Here is a 24554-nt window from a genome sequence, read left to right on the forward strand (position 1 = left end):
ACATATATCTCAAACAAATATGGTTTTCAGTATTGGAATAAATAAGTAGGAGCAGCCAACAATGTAGTACGGTAAATGTTAAATCAGTTCGTGTTCTTAGCAGTCGGGGCAACTTCCAGGAGCAGCTGGAGATGCAAAGTGACTCTCTGTAAAAACTGGGGATGGCATTTGTAATGAACTAATGGGAAGTAAACAATGATACCACTAAGGATGAATAGGATGACGTAGAGGAACTTGATCTGCGGTTGGTCGATGACTGGAGCCAGCACCAGGTACACAGATGCAATCAGCACAATTATTGGTATAATAATTGGAACCTGTGAAAGCAAAACATCTCTGTAAAGGACCATATATATCCTGGGCCTGACCCTGTGAATCCCTCCCTCCCCCCATGTCACATGTATGGAAATGGGTAACCTACCTCATAATGGACAAGAAGGGATATTTCTGCATGTCCGCAACTGCATTGACCCTACGTGCAATCCCTCAAATTGCACCTTCCCTCATATCTCCTATTCTGATGAGGAATTTTCTAAATTTGACAAATGTAATGACAAAACAATTTCCTTGATTAAATAAAAGTGGGCCTTTGGGCCCAAACTCTTCAGCCAGCCAGCAAACCTGTGTGCGCATGTTCTAGGTACACTGAGGATTATGAACACAGAACCACAAATCCTATAATGGTGTCTGACTGATCACTTGTACTTGTGTAATGCCGACAGACCTGGTCATTGGCAGACAGGATCGAACCTGGGACAGCTGAAACTTGGTGTACAGCCTAAGATCAAGGGTAGGCAACCTATGGCACGCATGCCAAAGGCACACTCAAGCTGATTTTCAGTGGCACTCACATTGCCCGGATCCTGGTCTGGGGGGCTCTGCATTTTAATTTAATTTTAAATGAAGCTTCTTAAACATTTTAAAAACCTTATTTACTTTATATACAACAATAGTTTAGTTATATATTATAGACTTATAGAAAGAGACCTAAAAATGTTGAAATGTATTACTGACACGTGAAACCTTAAATTACAATGAATAAATGAAGACTTGGCACACTACTGAGAGGTTGCCAACCCCTGCTCTAGATGGTTTAGATGCCACTAAAGGGAGACAGAGTGCCACGTCAAGCAGATAGGGGTTACACATGCACCGACAGGTGGATGCCCAAGTAGCCTGTTTCTGTAAGTTTGGCCTTAAAAATATTTAATCCAAAACTTAACTTTAAATTAAGTTTAAATTTAATTTAATTTAATTTAAAATTTCACCAAAGACCTGTAAATAAACAAGAGGGAATAATCCTGCACTGACAGGGAGACAGGTTAGATACCCCAATTGTTCTTTTCCATCTCTAACTGCGTGATTCCTTCCTGAAAGTAGGGTATCGAACTGCCAAGGGCAATGTTGTTGTGCTTGTTTAATGGGGAGAGCATGGATGGGACTCTCCACAGATCTCCCTAGCCTTACTGCTCAGCAGCACTGCTCTGCCTGCCTCAGCCCCTGCTCACTCCCAACTGGGCCCCAACCCTTCTGGCAAAATTCTAATAAAAACTCTAGATTTACTTGGGGTGTGAAAATGTTTCTCTTGCAAACAATGGTGTGTCACAAGGACAGATCCTTCTATGGCCACTGCCATGTTAGCCAAGGTCAGGGGACCTCAGGAATTAGTGACATGAATTGCTACAGTTTGAGCTAAAGAGACAAAAGTATCAAGCTAAATATTGTAACAGATCCATTACCTGTGTGAACTGAGACCCAGGAGGCACATAAAACACACTGAACAGGGGGTTGCACTTCCACTGTTTCATTCTTTCGCCAACAACATGGAGTTCACTGTCTTAGTTTCAGGACAGAATTACAGGTGATAGGTGCCTTACTGGGACTTTTCCATCACCCTGCCAGTGCAGGGCCATGCTCTACTGTACCGTCACTAGTGCTTTGTCAAGTCTAGCTTTAAATATTAAACCTGCTCTATGCCTCATGGAGACCACCCCCAAACTACGCTTTGCCCCTATCCCAAAGAAAAGCCAATGGATTGTGAATGGAGCCTGCTCTGTGTTCTCTTTTCCAGGGAACCCCTCTATGCCTAGGAACTCTCCTTTCTAATGAGTTCCCCGCCTGCAGCACATCTTCTCTGGAGCTGCGCAGTCCGTCAGGCACTGGAGAGAGGAACAGGTGACGCCAGAACAGGACCTCATATGGATCCCATGAGCTGAGCTATATTTGGGAACCAGTACCCTAGGAAGCAAACATGTGCCCCAGCCATGGCAAAATGACTCAGGAGCTCCTTTTTAGAGCACTCCTTTTCCTAGATCCTCTTCTCACAGGTTTACCTGCAGAAGGGGGTGACCCATCCCAGGAGTAGCCAGAAGTAGCTTTTGAGATCAGAATCTGATTTTATTTTCCTCTCCCATCCTTAAGAAGCAGCAGTGTCTGAGATCCAGGCCTAAAGATAAACCTTCCCTGGTGTGAGGGGCAGTGTTTTTTTTTATTATTTTTTTACATACAGTACATGTTTAAATAGCTTTAGAGCGCTTTCCTGGCAGGTAGCTATCTGTCTCCATAGTACACTAATGTTCAGTCCTTCCAGACGGGATTAAAGAGAATATTTGGTAAAGTCTATCAAGCGTGCAACATCATTCTCACTTCCATGGGCAACAATTTTTTTTTTTTAATTTTACCTTATATGATCTTGGCAGTTCTGGTTTCTTAATCTTTAAGTACAGGAGACCAGCAATAGTTGTGCCATAGAAAAGCCAAGCTGTAAAACTGCAAAAAAAAAAAAAAGTTACTACCATTGAGTTCAGGAATTAGATCAGCTGACTATAAAAGCATTGTTTTTCAGATAGCAACTGTATGTATCTTTAAGAAAGTGCACTGCTTAACAAGGAAAGGAATCATTAACTTTAGTACACAAGAACCCCTTTTAATTGTCCTAAATCCAACACTTATCAACATACACTCCATTTTTTTCACCTACAGTGATCAAAACTTTAAAATGGAGAAAATATCATTAGCCATTGGAACAATTTACCAAGTTTGTGGTAGAGTCTCCATCACTAGCAATTTTTAAATAAAAGATTAGATGCTTTTCTATAGATGTTCTAGTTCAAACAGGAATTGATTCTGAAAAATCCTATGTTTGTATTATATAGTGTCAGACGAGAGGATCACAGTGACTTCTTCTTATAATCTATGAAAACAACAGGTATGGATCCATTTGTAAATTACTATGAATCACAGCAGCATTCACATGTCACAAACTTGTTAGTCACACACTTTTCCTTCTTCTCTCTGCCGGCAATTGTTAGCTAGAAAATGATAACCTGAGCTAACGAAGGCAGCAGGTAGAGAGAATGTATTAAAAATGTAAAAACAGATTCTGGGAAGGGGAGGGGAAATGGAAATATTAACCATACCTGAAGAAGTTTACTATGCTGCTGAAGTCTCCTGGTATTATCATTATTAAAGCCATGGCTGATGTAAATATCAGAGCAGGGGAAGGCGTGAGGCATCTCACATGAGCCATGGACAGAATATCTGGCTGAAAGTCAAAGCAAAGGGTAACAGACAGACAATTCTGAAATGTATACTCATATTCCCATAGACTGCAGTGGGAGTTTTGCCTGAAGCAAGCGTTCAGGATTGGGACCTTAATCAACAACTAAGCACTCTAATTAAAAAGCAGTTCTACTCTGAAGAGTGTAAGCATGGAAGCCTCAAGGCTATTTTTATCATGGCTCAATGATTTCCTATCAGATTTGCTCAGGCTGCAAATAAAAGAGGGGATTCTGTCAGTCTGTAGCCTCTAGCTGGTACCTGAAAGCCAAGTTAGATTCTTTCTGGATCATTAATCATCATTAAGAATAAAGATTCTGAAAGCAAATTGTGCCTTGTTCCATCTGGGCAGCCATATTGTTCTCCAGCTGGCTACTTTCAGTTACTTTCCAACGGGACTTGATATCAGTGGGACTATTTGGGGAACTAAGCATCTAGAAACGAAAGACTGTTGCAACCAGACCCCAAACAAACCCTGATTTGTTACAGAATGTGGGGTAACTTGCTAGCCTTTCCCTTGCTTAGTTCTGAATGGGAGGGTTTAAAGAGAGCACTTTGTCTAATTTCTGAAATGAGTATAGGTGCTCAATTATAATACTACCCTTCTGCCTGAAAAGCAGGGTAATGGTATACATTCTGAACTACCTGTTAATGCACATGCTCAGAGCTTTCAAATCCCAAACTGCCCAGAGCATCATATGCAGCCCAGAACTTTCTATGTATGGATGACACCATCTTTCATTTCTAAAAGGAGCCATGCGACACATAACCCCCTGAGTTGTTTGCATGGGCCCAGGCATTTAAACACTCTGAAGAGTCCATGAGCTGAGGCCAGAGGGGATGCAGAGTCTTACACTTATGCAGGTGGGAGGAGAAATGAGGGAGAGCAAGAACTATAATAGCAGGGTGCTAGAAGGAACACAGCTTCCCTGCTGAGTGCAGAGAAAGAGCTCGCCTTCTTCTCCTTGGCATAGGGATCAGCACGCCCTCACAGCTCCCCTCCCCTCCGCCCCACCCTGTTTCAATTTACTTTAACCATTGAGAGAGACCCTTAAGCGTGAAAGACTTTGAGACTATGTCTACACTCAACATTTTTGATAGTTCCCCTCGATCCCACCCCACCATTGATCTAATACATGTGCAGCTTCAGCTCCAGCAATGGTGTGAGCACGACTGTAGCCAATGTGCAGGCATTTCCACCACAGTAGATGACCTGGGGGTAAAAAAAAGCCCACACCTAGTCTGCACGCTCTCTTGCTGGTGCTCAGAGCCGCACCTTTCCACATGCAGACAAGCCTGAATGGGGAGAGTTTATGAACAATGTCTGATTCCACATCACCTCCCACTTCAGCTGTAGCTGGGCCAGCAGCAACTGAAGAGTCAATCCACAGAGTTTTCTAAAATTCTGCAGCAAAAGGCAAGTTAGGAGCTAATATTTCTAATGAGTGTGTTTTTAAAAAAACAAAACAGACTGGGGGGGGTCAAACAATGAGGATGTCTTTATATATCAGTAAATGGCTCAAAGCAGCTTTTTCCCCTTTTTGCTTCATGTGCCACCATTAAGGGGGAAATAGCATGAACCTTAAATAGACAGTTTCCACTCCCTTACCATATGGCCTTCCCTTGCAGCAATATAGCACACACGGCCTCCACTGAAGAATGTTCCGTTTGCTGACCCAAATGAAGACAGCGCAACTGACAATGAGATCACCCAGACCCAGCTGCCCAGGACTTTATTCCTAAGTGACAGGGAAATACAGCAGCAAAGCCACAGATCATGCAAAAGCAAATGGTTTTAAACATGACAGAGGAAGACCATCAGTCTCTCTCCCTTAATTCATCTTTAACTAGTTGTGCAATGCTGTGGCCAGCAGAGGCGGTCATCCTGAACAGCTAGAAAAATGCCCTTAAGGAATGGTAGTTCATGTTTTTTTATGCCGAGGATTGAACCCTGGATTGCAGTCATTCAAGGAATGCAGTGTGACTGTCACACCATGGGCCTGTGTTCGCTATCATTGAAGTTAATAGCAAAAGTCCTATTGATTTTAATAGGAGTAAAGGATTGGGGCCTCTTGTTTAATTATCTAAAGAGGCAGGAGAGAAATCCCAGGAAGAATGCTAACATGAAACCGAAGGGTTGTCAGAGGTTTTTTAAATGATTATTATTACCAAAAAACAAACAAAGAAACAACGAAACAACAACCCCCTCAAACATGCATTAAAAGCATAGTTCTTTAAATCCACGTGTACATTTCTCAACACCTCAGCATTAGTTACTGCCCTGTTGCTTTATGATTCCAGAGTACATTCTCAGAGACATGCTAGAGTTGCATTTCTCTGAGTCCAGAAAACAGTTTATGGATTGTCCAAGGAAGGTTGCTAAACACAGAGGACCTGATTCTCCTCTCTCACTGGAGTAAATCAAGCATGACACCGTATCAGTCAATAGAGCTACACTGGTTTAAAATCAGTAAGAGGATAATCAGAACCATAAAAACTGAGGCAGGCTCCATCCAGCTTGGTGTTCCCCTAACAAACCAAACATAAGGTTGCCGAGGTCGTTGGAGGCAGATGCTGGGATGATAGCCTCTTGTTCCTGCCTATAAACTGGTACTTAAAACAAAACTAAATTCTACCTTTGGGGATGATGGAGGGTGAAATTAACAATAGTAAATGTATTACAACAGCATTGGCCTGTCAAAGAAATCACCATTTGTGTGCATTTAATGGACCAAAATCCCAGATCCAAACATCTTCAGGGGGTTAAACTAGATGACCTTTGCCGTCCTTTCTAACCCAATTATTTTATGCTTGAAATCTCAGTCTGAATTTTGTGGCCTGAATCCATCTGTACCACTGTAAAGAAAAAGGAAGAGAGAAAACAATGTGTGTGACGGGGGAGTGGGGAGGGGGGGAGACGGGGACATGGCAGCACTTGCGGCAGATTGTATTGGAAGCCACCAGATCTGGATTATACTTTCAGCCTGGCTAAGGCTCGGCCAACCTGTTTCAGTTTTGTCAATCTCAGGAGTTCAAAAATCATGAGTTAGGTCCCTTCCAAAATACAAGATGAGCTTACAAATCATGATATAAAAAATATTAAAAGGGAGAAGGGTGTTTGCCTTTTGTTTTTTGAGCCTTTATTGTTCATGATTTCAAGCTTGTCTCTGAATCTAGGAGGGCTCCACCTTTAAAAAAAATGAAGGTGAGGGCCTCACATAATCACATGACTCCAGAAGGTGGGGCTTTCAGAAAAAACTCCAAATATCACCAGGCTTGCAATAAAGTCACAAGAGTTGGCAACCCCACTTTTTTTTTGCACCTACAAAATTGGCAGCTGCACTTTTGGGGCCCTGAAAATGAACTTCAAGTGCAAATCTGAGGCGCTTTCTCAAGGTGCAACCATTTAGATTTGCATTTGCTACCCAATTGCTGACTCAAAAGAAATGCTGAGGCAGTTTTGTGGATGCAAATTATACCCAAAGGGAGACCATGCTTCTGAAATTTCAACCATAATTATCTGAGGGAGGACAAGGGTTCAGGAACTCCTAGCTCCCTGTCCTGTGCTCTGGCCACTAGATAATGCATTTCTCTAGCAGCTTTTTTTACTTTAACCAGCAGTGAACACGTGACTTTCAGAGTTCTTGTACTGCTGCTGGAACCTTCACTCATGCTCCATAAGCGTCTTGCCCTACCCACTTCCTGGTCACCATGGGCATCCCTCTCCTCCCTCAGACATGCACTGCACACTGGCCCATCTCCTGGTTTCTGGGGCCATGTTTCTTCCAAAGCTGTGCTCTCAGAGTGAAAAGGTTAGTCAAGCAGGAGAAGGAGGCAGGTTATAAAACAGAGAACTCACAAATAATACGTTAATCAGGAATGACAGGAAGGGAAGTGCAGAGAAAGTTCATGCCCCCAGAACTTAATGGGGTTTTGTAACTGGTTTGAGCAGAACACTGGTCCTTTGACCTCCTGTTTTCAATTATATTAAGGATTATTAACAATGCAGTAAGAGCATAAATGAGTTCTTAAAACCTGAGATGTTGTCTCATACCCCTAGAAACAAAGGTCTTGTTGAATTTTAATAAGAATAGAGATTGCCTCAGTGTTTGTGGCCAAAATTTGTCCTCCCATCCCATAAACAACTTATTTAGAAGTGTGGTGGATTCTCTGTCATTTGAAGTCTTAAAATCTGAGTTGTATGGCTTTCTAAAAGATATGCTATATCTCACCCAGAAGCCTGGAGCTTGGTGCAGGAATCACTTGATGAAATTCTATGGTCTCTGTATGCAGGGTGTGGAGAATGAGGGAGTGATGTGTTGGCTTTTTATAAATATCTTTTGTACCTCAGATTATCTGTTTAATATTATCCTGCCTAACAGCAAGGAGTTCAATGTCAGGAAGTTGTTAGAGTGAGGACAAACAGGAAATGAAACAGTGGCACTATCATGGAGAATGCTACGGGTCCTTGAGGAAACAATAGGGAAGATGTTAATGGAGGGATACCCCCTGGTTGGCTCCAGCCGAGCTAGAATGGTTTACTTTTCCCAAGGCAAAGCCTAGGATCAAAGAAGAATACTAAATCATCACAGGACACGGGCCTTGAAAAGAGACACGGAGTGATCAAGTTGGAGGGGCTGCCCAGGGAATGTCAGTGAGTAGCAATAAAAGGAGACACATGGAAAAAGACACAGAAGTTGCACAAACAGGCCATCTGCTTCTCCTGTCCTAGAGGTGGATGTAACTGAGAGCTTGCAATGAACAGGTAAAGGTGTTACAGAGTGTGGAGGAGACAAGGCCCTGCTTTGAACAGGGGTTTGGACTAGATAATCTCCTGAGGTCCCTTCCAACCCTGATATTCTATGATTCTATGATTCACCTCTGGCTTCCTGTGATTCACCGTGACTTTCATCCGGCCAGTAACACAGAAGGTTTATTTAGACAACAGGAACACAGTCCAAGACAGGTCTTGCAGACAACAGGACCTCCACAGTTAGGTCAATCTTCGGGGCGGGGGCAGGGCGGCCAGAGCCCCGCTGGGAGGCCAGAGCCCCATCTGGACTCCCCTCCATTTTCCCAGCCAGCTCCAAACTGAAACTCCCTCCAGCCATCTCACTCAGCCTCGCCCCCGGCTCCTCCCCCCAGCCTTTGTCCAGTTTCCCAGGCAGAGGTGTCACCTGGTCTCCAACCCCCTTCCTGGGTTCTCATGTTACGTGCTCAGGTATTCTCCCTCAAGGAAAGTCTCCCATCCCCAATGCAGCCAGTCCCAGCAAAACTCCCCTGCAACCTTCCCAGGTCAATACTCCCAACTCAGTATTCAAAGAACACATTAAGAACATTCCCCCTTCATCACAAAAGGTAAGGGGATTTATTATTTTTATGAATATTGTGCATGCTCTGTGTGTTTATTTATATGGAGTTAGATCAGAAAGGGGGATGATAGGGGAATCTAGCTGGAAAGGTAACACAATGGCCTGGACAGCGCACATCCCAACAAACACTCAAAGACAGTGGCCAAGTTAACAGCTGTGGCGAGGCAATTCTTGTACCCGACCCTGGTGACATAGCCATGTCTACACTACAGGGACTATAGTGGCATACCTACAGCACAGAAGCTATGCCAGTGTAATCCTGTAATGTAGACACAGACAGAAGGGGGTTTTCTGTCGCTGGAGGAACACCACCTCCCTAAGCGATGGCAAATGGGTCGATGGAAGCATTCTTCCATCAGCTTAGCTGCATCCACACCAAGGATTAGGTTGGCATAACTACAGTGCTCATTGGGATGGATTTTTCACATCCCTGAGCGCCAAGGTTTGTCGAGCTAGACCACCCTTATGCAGTTTTGTCAAGGTTGGGAACCTGGAGATCAAAAGATGCTGATCAGTTACAAGATCCACCCTCCAGGGAGTTGTCAGCTGGCGCAGGGTGACACAGACTGACTGAGAGTCAGGGTCTGCAGCAAGCAGGCTGTCGCTTGGTCCCCAAGTGAATGGGGGACAGCAAGGCTAAGTCATGGCTATCTGGGGGCTTGAGGGAATACCAAGAGTAGGTAAGACAGTACGAGGATCGTTGTCTTTGTTGTCCGAAATCCATTTCTCTGCATGCTGAGAGCCTCTTGGCAAATGAATCACACTTTGTTCTCAAGAAGCTGCTTCTATGTCACTGCACACTGTTAATCTCCACAGGCTTCCAAAGGGAAACTCTTGAAGGTGCCCAGCCCTTTGGGCCTACTTGGTAACACGGTTGATGACAACCAGGGGTTGTAATCCAGAGACCCAGTTGGAGAGTGTTTGAATTGTGGGTCTGTAGCAGGGCAACAACGCACCCCTGTGGCACCTCCGGCTGATCGTCCAGGGAATTAGCTCACCAGCCTCCAGAGCGCCCTCTGCAGGCCAGCATCTTGCCTTGCCACTGGCCCCATGTCCCTCCCGGACCCTGATGTCCCTTGTCTCAGGGTTCTGCCCCCTGCAGTACCTCACAGTGTCACTGGGTCTCCCCTCCCCGGGGAACCCCCAACCCCTATCCCCACCTCGCCTCAGTCTTTGGCTACAGCCAGTCACCATCTAGCCCCCGCTCACTGGGGCAGACTGCAGTGTAAAAGCCACTCATCATTGGCAAGGGGGCTTTGGACCTGCTGCCTCTGTCTACCCTTGGGCTGCCCCTCTGCAACCCCAGTACCCCTTCTGGCCTTTGTCAAGGCCTGCAGCCTGGGGCTTTCCAGGTCAGAGCTCCCCAGCTCCTCTGGTCTTTCCCCAGCCCTGTTCCAGTCTAGGTACCCTGTTCAGCTCCCTGTAGCCAGGCCCATCCCTCTCAACTCTAGAGAGACTGTGCCTGAGCGCCAGCCTAGCAGCCCCTTTATAGGGCCAGCTGCAGCCTGATTGGGGTGTGGCCCCAGCCGTGGCTACTTCCTCAATCAGTCCAGGCTTTGCTTCACAGCCTGAGCCCTATCCCAGGGCTGGCTTTGACCCTTCCAGGGCCGGAGCAGATGACCACCCCACTACAGGGTCCCATTCCCAAGAGAAGTGGAGGCACAGACCTGTTACTTGAAAGGGGTGCACTAAGGGGGTTGAAAAAGGGTCTAAGAAGACACAGTTAACCCAAGGCCTGAGCCAGAGTCCAGAATAGATCAGACTAACCCTTTCTGGCCTGTGAGCCTTTGCGTGGCACTATCCCATTCTATGGGTCCATCTCAGTGGTACTGTGTTTATATGGCTTGGGAGGTGCTCTGGAAATCTTTGGGCTGACAAAAATATAAAAAACAATCCAGTTCTCTAATAATAATATAGCACTTTTCCATCCGTGGATCTCAAAGCCTCTTACAAAAGAAGTTAGTGTCATTATCCCTATCTTACAGGTGGGGAAACAGGTGAAGTGACCTACCCGAGGTCACTCAGCAGCCCAGTGGCAGGGCTACGAGTAGCACTTAGTTCTCCTGAATGCCAGTCTGGTGCCCTAGCCACTGGGCCGCAGTGACACTGTTAGTACACACATAGCTCACCCCCAGCTGATAGCCACAGCGCCCGAAGACAGAAGTTCAGCTGGAGTCAGGGCTGCGAAGTAGCTCATGTTTACCAGCAAATATAGGCATGTCACCAAAGGAATGGCAATCATCGTCGCTCTTGGAAGGTTCACCTAGGGAAGAGATAAAGAAGGATGAGCTACGGCTCCAACACAGCGATGGATATTTACAGCAGCTTCTTGCTGATGGCCAACTCACTCTGGAATTGAAATCTTCATTGACAATTAATGTACAGCGAAACCTTTGATAGGGTGAGTGTGGACATGGTCACATGTACATTCTTGTGCCATAACCTATTTTACTGAATTCCCATGAACCACTGTAAAGCATTTAGCAGCGGCTATAACAGAGTTCCTGTGTCCCTGTGTGCCTGAGCCTTTGTTGGCCAGCACGCTGAACAGAGATAGAGACCAGAGGGACAGGGATGCAGGTTCTGATAGGGCCCGGGTGGGAAAAGAACAATTTTATGACACTTATAGTTATGGTTGCTTAAAGACTGAAACTCGGTCCACTTCCCTCTCTTCCACTTCCTGCCCTTTGCAAATGGGAGTTGCATGGAGGGGGAGGAGAGGTGGTGGCTTGGGTGTGGGTCTGGGAAGGGAACCATTTGTTGGTCGAAGAAAAGGCAGAGCACTCTATTCTCCCTGTGATCATTGCAAATGTTTAGTACCATTCCCAGCCTATGTGGTCTCTCTCTACACTGAGTCACTTTGCAGAAGCAGGGAGAAGTGGGGTGAGTGAGGCATCCTGTCTGGCAGTTCTGACACAATGCCGTGTCCCTTAGCAGTGGAGAGGTGTTAATCCAAAGGTGCAGTGAAGAAAAGGCACTTCTGTGGTTTCCCTGTCCCTTTCAGTGCTGCTCACTGAACACAAGGGTTGGACTTTCTGGTGATGCGCGGGCGGGGGGGTGGGATGAGTTCAGGGGTGAGTGGATGTTTTCTGTTGTTCTTTGTTCCTTTACCATGGGAAGGAAACTCTGTCTGCTAGCTAGTCAATTTCCTCTCAAATTTCCACCCAGCCTTGAGGGCGTAATTCAGCAAATATTTGATGCAGCAGAAATTCAAGCTGGTTCCCCAGGCTTAACAGCAGGACAAATGGACGTGGTCCAGCTCCCTAGTTCACCAAACACCTCCACTCAGCAATACAGGGGTCACCCTTATTAGAAACATTCTAGCATAGGTGGCCGGGTGCCCTCCACAGTCTTTTCCATTCTGGTATATTCAGGACTGCTATGTTCTCCAAGCAATGGGCAGCCTTTAAAGAACAGAACGGTGACTTGTACCATGACCCCTGAAAGAACCGAACACACCCCACACACTGTAAACATTGCTTTTTAATAAAAGTAAGACAGGTATCTTACCATTTTAAATCTTGGCTGCTTCCTTATGGGCTGCCAAAGTAGTGTGAAAGAAGGGGGATGTAACAGCTGCATTGCCTGGATTCAAAAAAGTAGCAATACTGTGGCCTTCAGCAGTACAGTTGTGTTATGTGAGGGGATTTAGGTTCCTTCCAAGATAAAAATGAAATATAATTCTACCTGGGTCTTTGTCATGGCAAGACATTCTGCTGCTGAGAGGGAACCCATTCTGGTGGTAGGGCAGAGGGATACCCCAGCCATGTCAAGGATTCTGGAGGACCTGTCTGTTGGTGTAGATAGGAGTCAGGGGCAGTTGGACTTTCCTAGGACAAGAGAGGATCAGGCTCTTAGGCAGGATGAGGCATTCCTGCAAATGGAGAGACAGCACGGGCAATGGGATGTGCACAGAGGAAATAGACTCATGCACTCATACAGCCTCTAGTTCAACTGGTAACGTAATGTTTTCAGAGCCTGCCCACTGCTGGGGGCACTGCTCCTTTATGAGAACAGGCAACACCACCTCTTCCTTCTCCAGCAGCAGTGAATCCCAGCTCCCTTCCTGCTGGGGAGGGGCATGCTGGATGCCCAGCACTATGTCCTCCTCAGTCACCAAAATCCCCTCTCGAGGGAGCCCGGTCCAGTCCTAGTACAGCCTGTGTTCGGCCTCCAGCCGCCACACAGGAGATGTCCCCATTTGTCACACCACACAATAGTCCACGGGCATTCCCCCTCTTCTCAAGGAGAAGAGAAGGTTGTGGAGATGTCTTTGCATAAAGTAATTTTTGCCCACTTGTAAAAGAATTTGGCTATGGGGAGAGGGTCATTTGTTCCTGTTACAAACCGTTCTTGTTCCATGTATATATGTTAATACAGGGGTCTCAAAGTCCCGGCCCGTGGGCCATCTGCGGCCCAAGAACCTCCCCACTGTGGCCCGTGGAAATTTTTTAAAAAGTTCTTTCATCTGGCCCTTGTAGCTGCCGGCTGGGAGGAGGGAGGGTGGCAGGGGAGCGGGCAGGAGAGATTCACATGCCCCTCCCCCCAACATTGCTCCATCCTGCTCCATCCAACCACTCTCAGGGGTTGTACTCGGCAATGTCATTCATAAAACTTTTGAGGTTTACTGCCTAGGGAACATTCACCTCAGGCAGCTTGGCTACCTGCAAGCAGTTCCCTATCCCTGCTGTTGCTAGTGGAGCCATGACCCATGCAGCCACACTGCCAGCTCTGTCTGTTGCAGGCACTGCCCCCGGCAGCTCCCATTGGCTGGGGGAGAGTGACAGAGATACCATTACTAGTCGCCAGGCAGAGTCAGACAGGGTGGCATGAGGCCAAGGGAGCGAGGGAAAAGAGTGGGAAATGGGCTAGGAGATGGCGTAACTCATGAGGCTCCAACAACAGTGTGAGGGGGCATGTTGCCTCCGTCCCCCCTCCCCGAGCGCTGACTCCATGGCCAATGGGAGCTCCAGGAGCGGTGCCTGCACGGAGGCAATGTGAGTGGTGCTGACAGATAAGATAAGGTGAAGATAAGAAGAAAAGAAAGGTTCTTTCTAGCTGTCGGCACTGCAGGTCTGTGTAATGAAATGGGGCCTTTATTTACTTTTTTACTCATTGTCCCATGTCATGTTGGTAGGTTGTGTAGGAGAAGGCCATCTCAGCAGGAGCATCAGGAGGCACTGAACCTGATGGGAGCATAATCCCAGACACACAACACAGGAAGGGTTAGAATCACCCACCGCCCCATCTCTTTAGGGTAGTAGCCATGCTCCTCACCACCTGCATCTGACCAGTGGGCAGACCATGACTGTGTTTCCTCAGCCACTTTTGTGCCCAGCAAGGTCCTGCTGTCAGCAGAGCATGGAGTGTGGGAAAGTGGAGCAGGAACTGCCTCATGGTAGGATGGTCTTGGTGAAGGTGCTTGGTGGTCCCTGAGAGACTTTATCACTGAGTACAAACAGACTAACTCATGCGTGAACTGCAAAGATAAAGTTGTTGTTTTAAAAGACTACAATATCAAACGACATTACACAACGAAACATGCGCAGCAATATGATAAATGTCATGGAGAACAGAGAGAAGAGGGTCTTACAACTGAAAAAATAATTAGCGAAGCAGCAGCAGCTTTTTCAGAAAGCGAGAAAAAAGTCAGAGTCAGCAGTTTTGGCAAGTTATGTCATGAGTGAAACAATTGCTAAGTGTGGGAAGCCATTTACTGATGGTGAATTTATTAAACAATGCTTTATTAAAGTCAGTGAGAGCATATGTTCTGATAGGAGAGAGGTTTTCAGCAATATCAGCCTAGCAGAGCGTATTCTTGAGCTCTCTAAAGATATCAATGGGCAGCTCATTGAGAAAAGCACAGCTTTCTGCGCATATTCAATCACAATTGATGAGAGTACCTATTTGGTTGACAGTATGCAGCTTGCCATATTTGGGAGAGGCGTTGATGAAAACTTGGCAGTAACTGAAGAATTACTCAGCTTTTCCACAATGCGTGGTAGAACAATGGCCAGTGAAATTTTTCACTGCCTCACAGAAGCACTGGAACAATACAGTCTGCCATAGCACTTTTTAGCAAGCTTAATCACTGACGGGGCCTCAGAAATCATTGGTCAAAAACAGGGCCGCCCAGAGGATTCCGGGTGGCCTGGGGTCTTCGGCAGGTCCCACTTTGGCGGTAATTCGGCGGCGGGGGGTCCTTCCATCATGGAGCTGAAGGACCCCCGCTGGCGAAGACCTGGAGCAGAAGAAGCTCCGGGGGCCTGGGCCCCGCGAGAGTTTTCCGGGGCCCCCACAGCGAGTGAAGGACCCCGCTCCAGGGGCCTGAAAAAACTGTCGTGGGGGCCCCTGCGGGGCCCGGGCCCTGGGGCAAATTGCCCCACTTGCCCCTCTCCTCTGGGCAGCCCTGGTCAAAAAAATGGATTGGTAACACTAGTACAAAGAAAACTGGCCGAGCAAAACGCTGAGCAACCAATAGCATTACACTGCATCATTCACCAACAAGCACTGTGCGGTCAGTCTTTGAAATCTGACAATGTCATGTCAGTTGTTGTGAAATATATGAATTACATTTGCTCCAGGGGCTTGCAGCACAGACAGTTTCGTGCTTTCTTGGAGGAAATTGAATCTAAATACGGTGATTTGCTCTACTTCACTGAGGTGCGCTGGCTAAGCAGGAGTTCTACTGTAAAGAGATTCTTTGAATTGAAAACAGAGGTGAAAAGATTCATGGAAGAAATTAAAATGCCTGTATCAGAATCTGAAGATCACAAATGGATGACAGATCTTGCTTTCCTTGGTGACGTAACACAAGAGCTGAATATCCTAAACCTGAAGCTGCAAGGTTCAGGTCAGCTGGTTACAGCAGTGTCTGATAATATGAAAGCATTCACAACTAAACTAAAATTGTGGAAAAATCAGATTTCTCAGGGGAATCTCACTCATTTCCCAGCATGCAAGTCACTTGTGGAAGAGCTCGGCTCTGAAACACAGTTCAGTGGTTCTGAATACACTACTAAACTTGACTTGATTTTATAAGAATTTGATCAGCCATTTTCAGATTTCAGAAAGCACGAAGAAAGCTTCAATATGTTTGCTAATCCGTTTTCTGTTGATGTGGAAACAGAACCATATGATTTACAAATGGAACTCATTGATATGCAGTGCAACACATCTTTAAAGACTAAATTCAGAGAAACCAAGGATGTCACAGAGTTCTTCAGACAGCCACCATCATCTTTCCCAAATCTTTGCAAAACCTTCAGAAAAATCATGTCCTTGTTTGGTAGTACTTACATTTGTGAGAAAAAAATTTCCACAATGAATATAAACAAGTCAAAATACCAAACACAACCTTCTGATGCACACCTTGCTGCAATCCTGAAGGTTTCAACTGCTCAGTCACCAAGGCCAAACATCAACAAACTGACAGAACTGAAGCATTGTCAGGTGTCTGGCAAACACTAAAAACTCTGTGGCAGGTGAAGAATTGTATAAAGTGGTATAACAGTTTTATTATTTCTAAAAAATTCAAAATAAAAAATACAATATAAACGTTTTCTTTTCTGAACACCATCTTCAGTGACATTATTGGCCTGCTGGGAGGATTTGAGGACTGGCACTGGCCCTAAGGTAAATTGAGTTTGAGACCCCTGCACTGCTTCCCCGATGACTGGTAGGGGAACCTGGGCCCATCCATGCTCCGGGTACCAGTCCAGGCACTCTCAAATCAGCAGCCAAGCTCTGCACCATCCTAAACCTTGCCATTTTCCTAAGCCTTTTCCTACTCCACCCCATCAGGCTTCTGCTCCACCACCCTGGTGGTTAAGCCTTTCTTTTAGGGCCAGGATCCTAGGGCTTCTACTCTTCCCCTGGGTCTCCCCCTTTCCCCCTCTAAGCCCAGAGCGTAACCACAGACTTCCACAGCACTGCATCCTTCTGCTCTCTCTTCCTGCCCTTATACCAGCCCTGCCTCCTCCTGCCCAGCTGGCTTCATCCTCAATCAGTGCTTGCTCATCAAGTCTAACTCTCCCTCAGGCGCGGCGTACCAGGTTACTTAACCCTTCTTGGGCCACATTCATCATTTCCAGGCTTGTGTGGGGGGAATCACACTCCCCATAAACCGACCCCAAACAGAGCAGTTAACATGAAACAAAAACATTGCTCCATTAAAAGTCTCACAATGCAAAACCATGACCAGAGGTGTTAACCCTGAGGGTCCTCCCCCAATTGTCTGCTTTCAGTTAGAACATTCACTGCAGGGGATCAAAACCTATCAAGGTCTCCCTTGAAGTGTGTGGCAATGCTCTACTGCGCCCATCAAACAGTATTAAGTTGTCATAATAGTGTACCCGACACAGTCCCAATTCACCGTCTGGCTCCTCATTATGCCATTACGTGTCAGCTCACAGCATCATGAATTTTGCTGGCCCTCCAGGAACAAGGACCAGTGTACACGTGGGTGGGGATTGCCTGTATAAGCTTGAGAAAGCAGCTCTGTCTTGTGCCCACTGGCTGTGGCAGTATTCCCATTGAGCCCCACATAGTTTATACAAAGCAAGCTCACCATGATAATCCAAACCTCATGGGCCACACTGGCATCCAGATGGGTCCAGAGGTATTGCCCAAAGGCACACTTCACTACCATTCTGTAGCTACTCGGTCTGTAGTTTAATTCCCTTTTTCTTGGGTCAGAGATGTCGGGGTGAGGCTTCATGAGCCATGGTAGGAGTGGATACGCAGAGTCCCCAGAATAAATGTCAGCACAGAAGCACCATACGTAGTTACATTGTTTTGGAAGAATAAATTCCCGTCTTTCCCTTGAAGTACAACCCTAATCTCCGGAGCATCCTGGCATCATAGACCTTTCCTGTGTGTCCAGAGTTTAAATTCATGAACTAATCCCTGCGGTCCACCAAGCCTTGAAGAACTAGTGAATAGTAACCTTTGAAGTTCACATACTTACTAGCCCCTTTTAGTGGGAAAAGTGTAGGGATGTGTGTTCTGTCCATGCCCCGCACAATTAGGAAAAATTATCCTCTGAAATCCTACTATAATTTCAGAGACTTGCATTATGCAAACCACGCATCAGTAGATTACAGCATTGACAGCATGGCATATCTGTACAACCACTGTCCCAACAGTTGACTTCCCAACCCTGAACTGGTTGGCAACTAACCGATAGCTGTCCAGGTGTTGCCTGATTTCTCTGAAAGGGAAATAGCCATCCGCTTCTGCACTGGTATGGGTTTCTGAGATTGAGTAGTCTAGCGTGGGGGCTTGCTGCAAGCTCCTGGCACAACTGAATGAAGGTCTGCTTCCTCATTCTGAAGTTCTGAGGCAATGGTCACCATCCCAAGATTCCAGCATGATGTCATCCCACCACACTGTGCCACTTCTCTGGGACCAGAAGTGGTGGTCCACTCATGGCATACCTTCATGATCCCAGCATTCAAACCATCCATTCCAAGGGGCCTAAGTGGATTTTCATTCCCCCTCTGGGTCAGCCATCATCATCACCTGACAGATCTCTGGACTAATGCCATCCACTGTCCAGTACTGCACCCCATGAACATTTGTCCTGCGAGCAGTAGCAGAAGCAGAACCGCATCTTCCTGGACCTGTTCCATACCTCCAACACAGTTTGGCAGAAGGGAAAGACAAGTGAGAGCTAACGTTGTCAAGTGCATGGAGGCGGGGTACAGTACCAGCAACATGAAGAAAGGTGGTTCTCAGAGTGTGTCCAGCAATGCATAGGACTCTGGGATACTACTAATGTCACATACCAAAAAGGGGCAGTGCAGATGCAGATACATGCTTTTGCACAGCATATACCAGGGCCCAGCATGGCATATGTAGACACATATCATAGATACGGGATACACAGTATATGTACATGTAACCCTGTACACTCTTAGGAGCAGATGTAGCCAACGTGAAATCATGTTTTTCACACAATACCTTCACAATGGACTCAGTCCCGAGGTCCTCACTCAGGCATCAATTCTATTGACTTGAGTGAGTTTTGCCTGAATAAGGACTGAAAGACCAGGCCTTGAATGCAAAAGTTCACTATAACTGTCCATAGCCAAGGTCCTTCACTGGGACATTCATGTATAATTGTTTGCTTCCCCAACCATGTGCTTACAAACTCTCTTTACAATTGTGACTGCCAGGGGTTGGAGAGGAAGGGATCAGGAGTAGAAGTGAGGGGAGCAAAGGAAGACCACGGTCAGGAGCAGCCTTGTGTGTACCATCAGTGCCCTCACACCCACTCTTATCTATCTAGGTATTTAGATAGATCCAGAGGTGAAAAGAAGCCTGTCCGGTCTGGTCCAGGGTACCAGCAAAAGCCGGTATACCGCTAACCATACCAGCTTCCCCGGGCCAGCAATTTAAAGAGTCTGGGGCTCCCGGCAGCGACTGGAGCCTCTGGCCTTTTAAATCTCCACCTGAGCCCCAGGCCACTGCCGCCGCTGCTACCCCGAGGCTCCGGCAGCAGGGCTTGGGTGGCGATTTAAAGGGCCCGGGGCTCTGCTGTAGTAGCGGAGGCTGGAGCCCCGGGCCCTTTAAATCGCCACCCAAGCATCGGGGATCCCGAATGCCTCTGGAGCTGGTAGCTCCAGCAGTGATTTAAAGGGCTCGGGGCTCCAAGCCACCACTACTTCAGCTGGAGCCCCAGGCCTTTTAAATCTGGATTTCAAGGGCCTGGGGGATTTAAAGGCTTGGCATCTTCCAGTTGAGGCCCCGACCACCCCCACTCAGGACTCCGGCATACCAGTAAGTCCTTTAAGACAAGTTACTTTCACCCCTGGATAGATCTATAATCAGAGTAGCTGGCACCACTAAGTGTTTAAAATACAAATAACAATATCAGTCTTGTCCTTCCTTCCCATCCTGTAGGAGAATTAGCTTAATCTGTTTAGAATTGTTTTATTTTGTGTGCGTGTGTGAGAGAGAGAGACTGTATGTGTGTAAGAGAGAGAGAGACCAGGGAGTGCAGCAGGTGCTGGTACAGAATTAAAGTCTGCAGGAGCAGGGCTGTATCATGGGGAGACTCCTGCTAGAGAGACTGTATGCTGAGGAACAAAGAGGAAAGACATCTGCACCACAGATAGTCCCAGTTTTGGAAATACCTCTGTGATTCCTCCAAAGGACCACACAGACACATGCCATTTTGTCCTGGTCTGAACCAAAGAGTTGGTGTGACCAGTAGCTAGTTCAGGATTTGCTAACTGTGTTATACCCTAATAGCATGTATTGTTTAGTGTAACATTCTCACTAATTTATGACTTTCATTCTATTCCTGCCCTGGGAATAAAGATCTCTTTTGTTTTCAGAGCGCCTGTCATTCTTGGAATGACATCAAATGTTAAATGCCTACATGGCTCTTATAGCTGCACAGACAACACTTGCTCCAAAGCTTGTGGTGTAATGTTTGTATGTGCCGACTCCTGAGCCATTGCACAGGCCTATCTGAGACAAGATGGGGGACAGTTACACTTATAATTATTACTTGTATGGCAATAGTGCCTAGAAACACCAGCTGAGATCAGGGTCCCCTTCAGCTAGACATCATACAAACCCATAGACAGCTCCTGCCTTGATTGATTTACAATCCAAATAGACAAGACCGACAAAGGGTGGGCGGGAAACAGGGACATAAGAAGGTGAAATTACTTGCCAGGGTTATACAGTAAGTCAGTAGCAGAGCCAGGAATAGAATCCAGCTCTCTTTGAACTCCAGGCCAATGCCCTACCCCCTTAGACATACTATCTCCCAGCATGTTCTCATAAAATGTCCCTTATTTATTGGTTAGTTTCTGAGGGTCCAATTATGACTGAATAATGATTTTCCAAGGGTGCCATCTGTTTAGCCACAACTCCTTAAGATTACAAGCTATCATTTCCCACCAGAAAGTACTCCTTTCCTAATGGAGAAAAAAATTATAAGTATATTGTCAAGTGAATAATTAAACCAGGCATTTACAAAGATGTATTGCACTTTAATCTGCTGCATGACTCTTGATCATTTTAACGTTAGCTTATTTGCTGCCAGTCCTGAAGACCACCTGTTTTGTTGCATCATCCAATGAATGTTTCCCTGAAATTGATGAAATATCAACGTATCTTGCTGAACATTCAACACGTCAAAGGGTTAGATCAGATTTAGATCACAGCTCATAGGTGACAATTAGCCCTAACTGTCCTATGGAGTTTTGTGATATGAATACTTGTCCATTGAGAACTGGACTGAGAGCACAGTAAGGATTTTTGGCCTGTGTTATGCAGCAAATCAGATTAGGTGATTGCAATGGTTCCTACTGGCCTTAACATCTATGAACTATCAAATACTAAACACAGGGGTTTTTACTGAAGATATCAGAAATGGAGAGCACCTGACCAAAATTCTTCCTGTTCCCACCTGTGCTGTGGAACAGTGTGCTGTATTTCCATAGATTGTCTCCCTCCACCCTAAAGGTGTCTGCCTTTCAGTGTTTAAAATTATTTGGGTAGAAGTGCTGTGTAATGTAAGATATTCATTGTAATTTAAATTACTATTGAATTGTGCACCTTCTATTAGATCTGTACATTTGTTTGGTGCTGCACTGGTATGAAATATGTTCTGTATACTTTTGCACTCACATGGCTCCATTCAACCAAAGACTGGTGACTATTTTAATCCCCAATTTATGGAGAGAGAAACTAAGAACATAAGAATGGCCATACTGGGTCAGACCAAAGGTCCATCAAGCCTAGTATACTGTCTTCTGACAGTGGCCAATGGCAGGTGCCCCAAAGGGAATGAACAGACAGGTTATCATCAAGTGATCCATGCCCTGTCACACAATCCCAGCTTCTGGCAAACAGAGGCTAGGGACACCATTCCTGCCCATCCTAGCTAATAGCCATTGATGGACCTATCTTCCAGGAATCTATCTAGCTCTGTTTTGAACCCGGTTATAGTATTGGGTTTCACAACATCCTCTGGCAAGGAGTTCCAGAGGTTGCCAGTGCGTTGTGTGAAAAAATACTTTCTTGTGTTTGTTTTAAACCTGCTACCTATTAATTTAATTTGGTAGCCCCTTATTCTTGTTTTATGAGAAGGAATAAATAATAATTCCTTATTTACTTTCTCTATACCACTCATGATTTTATAGACCTCCATCATATCCCCCCTTAGTTGCCTCTTTTCCAGGCTGAAAAGTCCCAGTTTTATTAAACTCTCCTCATACGGAAGCCGTTCTATACCCCTAATCATCTTTGTTGCCCTTTTCTGAACCTTTTCCAATTCCAATATATCTTTTTTGAGATGGAGCGACCACATCTGCATGCAGCATTCAAGATGTGGGCATACCATGGATTTATATAGAGGCAACATGATCTTTTCTGTCTTATTATCTATCCCTTTCTTGATAATTCCCAACTTTCTGTTTGCTTTTTTGACTGCTGCTGCACATTGAGTGGATGATTTCAGAGAACTATCCACAATGACTCCAAGATCTCTTTCTTGAGTGGTAACAGCTAATTTAAACCCCATCATTGTTTGTGTACAGTTAGGATTATGTTTTCCAATGTGCATTACTTTGCATTTATCAACATTAAATTTCATCTGCCATTTTGTTGCCCAGTCACCCAGTTTTGAGAGATCCTTTTGTAGCTCTTTACAGTCTGCCTGGGACTTAACTATCCTGAGTAGTTTTGTATCATCTGCAAATTTTGCCACCTCCCTGTTTACCCCTTTTTCCAGATAGTTTATGAATATTGTAAATAGGACTGTGCCTGGTACAGATCCCTGGGGGGACGCCACTATTTACCTCTCTCCATTCTGAAAACTGACCATTTATTCCTACCCTTTGTTTCCTGTCTTTTAATCAGTTACCGATCCATGAGAGGACCTTCCCTCTTATCCCATGACTGCTTATTTTGCTTAAGAGCCTTTGGTGAGGGACCTTGTCAAAGGCTTTCTGAAAATGTAAATGTACAATATCCACTGGATCTCCTTTGCCCGCATGCTTGTTAAATAAAGCATAGAGAAGTTAAATGGTTTGCTCAAAATCACAAACAAACCAGGGACAGAGTCCAGCTTGCTTGGCTCCGTGCTTTAACCACTAGACAGTATTGCCCCTCTCATTAGCTTAAAAAAAATCAAGGGTGATATTTGCAAAATTAAACAAATAAAGTAAAATCAGTATAATTCACTCACTTCAGGCTTCCTAAGTTCCTCGGTCACAAAATTCAGGTTGTTCCATCCATCATAGGACCACAGTCCCTGATAAAATGCCACTCCAACTGGCCCAATACCTGCAGTTGTGTTTTGAAAGGCATCCTGGAAACTTTGCGTGTGTCCATTGATGAGCAACACCACTCCGCCTATCACAATGACCAGCAAAACTAACACTTTGGCCACTGTAAATATGTTCATAATGGCTGTGGCCAGCCTCACATTGAGACAATTAATGATGGCTAAAAGCAGGATACAGCTAGCAGCCGTACACTTGACCACTATCTGAGGGGTTGAGCATCCTTGGTAAAATGGAGCAACAGCATATTCGGCAAAGCTTAAAGAGACACCTGCCATGCTGGCAGGCCTTACCACGATGATGGAAGTGTATGCGAAAAGAAAAGCAGGAAGAGAGCCAAAATTCCTTAAGATATAAATATAGTCCCCCCCTGACTCTTTAATTATAGTCCCAAGTTCAGCATACGACAGGGCTCCAAACATGACCAGCAGACCACAAGCAGCCCAGATGATGAGAGCGCCTGCAGGGCTACCCATATGGTACAGCACCCACTCTGGAGACATAAAGATCCCAGACGTATCATGGTTCCAGCAATTAACGACACAGCGCTAATCAGTCCAACTTCTCGCTTCAACCTTAAAGTCCCCATCCCTTCACTCAGATCTGCAGCCGAACTAGAAGAGTCTACTGTCCTCCTTTCCCTCATAATGGAGCTGTTAGTATATGTTGCTTCAGAGAAGATGTAAAATAGCAGGACTCAGTGTTTCACGTAAGGACTGTCTCAATCCTTAAAGTCACAGTTAATAATTACAGCAGTTAAGTTACTTCAGATGTTACCGTTCAGTGATTTATAGACTGTCCTGAGATATATTAACTTTTTTGTTGCCTTCCTTTCCTTTTATTACCATCTTATGATGTGTTATAACACAGTGCCGCGTTACCCTGTTTCACCCTGGCTCAGGTGCTGAGCCTCTTTTACTCCCATCGCAAGCTATGGGAATGGTCTGCCCTCAACACACCAGAGGAGGTGCTCAGCACCTTGCAGGATTGTGTAATCCTGATTAGCTTGCAGTTTTGCATGTTATATGTCTGTGTAAATCCAAAGAGAAGCTGCAGACAAGCTTAATTCCCATACAAATATGCACTTTATTCTCTGAGGCTGATTAAAAGTCGCTATTCAAGCAATTTTCAGAACTGGTACTGTAGACCCTGCATGATGCTGGAGATTGGTTTTTCATTCCATATCAAGGAGCTGTTTAACAGGTTCTTCCCCAAAAGGCTGGTTATTGCGTCTCGTTTGGACAAGCACTGAGTTCAGTTTCGAAATCAAGGCCTGAACAAGTGAAGTGAATGTTCTGTCAAAGGCGGTCCATAGACA

At 45.6% G+C, this 24554-nt stretch overlaps 1 protein-coding gene across 1 annotated transcript; it reads right to left on the reverse strand.

Annotated features, from left to right (window-relative positions):
- Positions 1 to 83: 83 nt before the first annotated feature.
- LOC116821182 (b(0,+)-type amino acid transporter 1-like) lies at positions 84 to 23882 on the reverse strand. The gene is given in 7 exon segments (XM_032774150.1): positions 84 to 317; positions 2682 to 2769; positions 3420 to 3544; positions 5168 to 5297; positions 11060 to 11193; positions 23140 to 23753; positions 23756 to 23882. Coding segments are annotated over 7 exon segments (1452 nt in total).
- Positions 23883 to 24554: the final 672 nt, after the last annotated feature.

This window comes from Chelonoidis abingdonii, chromosome 3, assembly GCF_003597395.2.
Source record: "Chelonoidis abingdonii isolate Lonesome George chromosome 3, CheloAbing_2.0, whole genome shotgun sequence".
Classification (NCBI taxonomy): domain Eukaryota; kingdom Metazoa; phylum Chordata; order Testudines; family Testudinidae; genus Chelonoidis; species Chelonoidis abingdonii.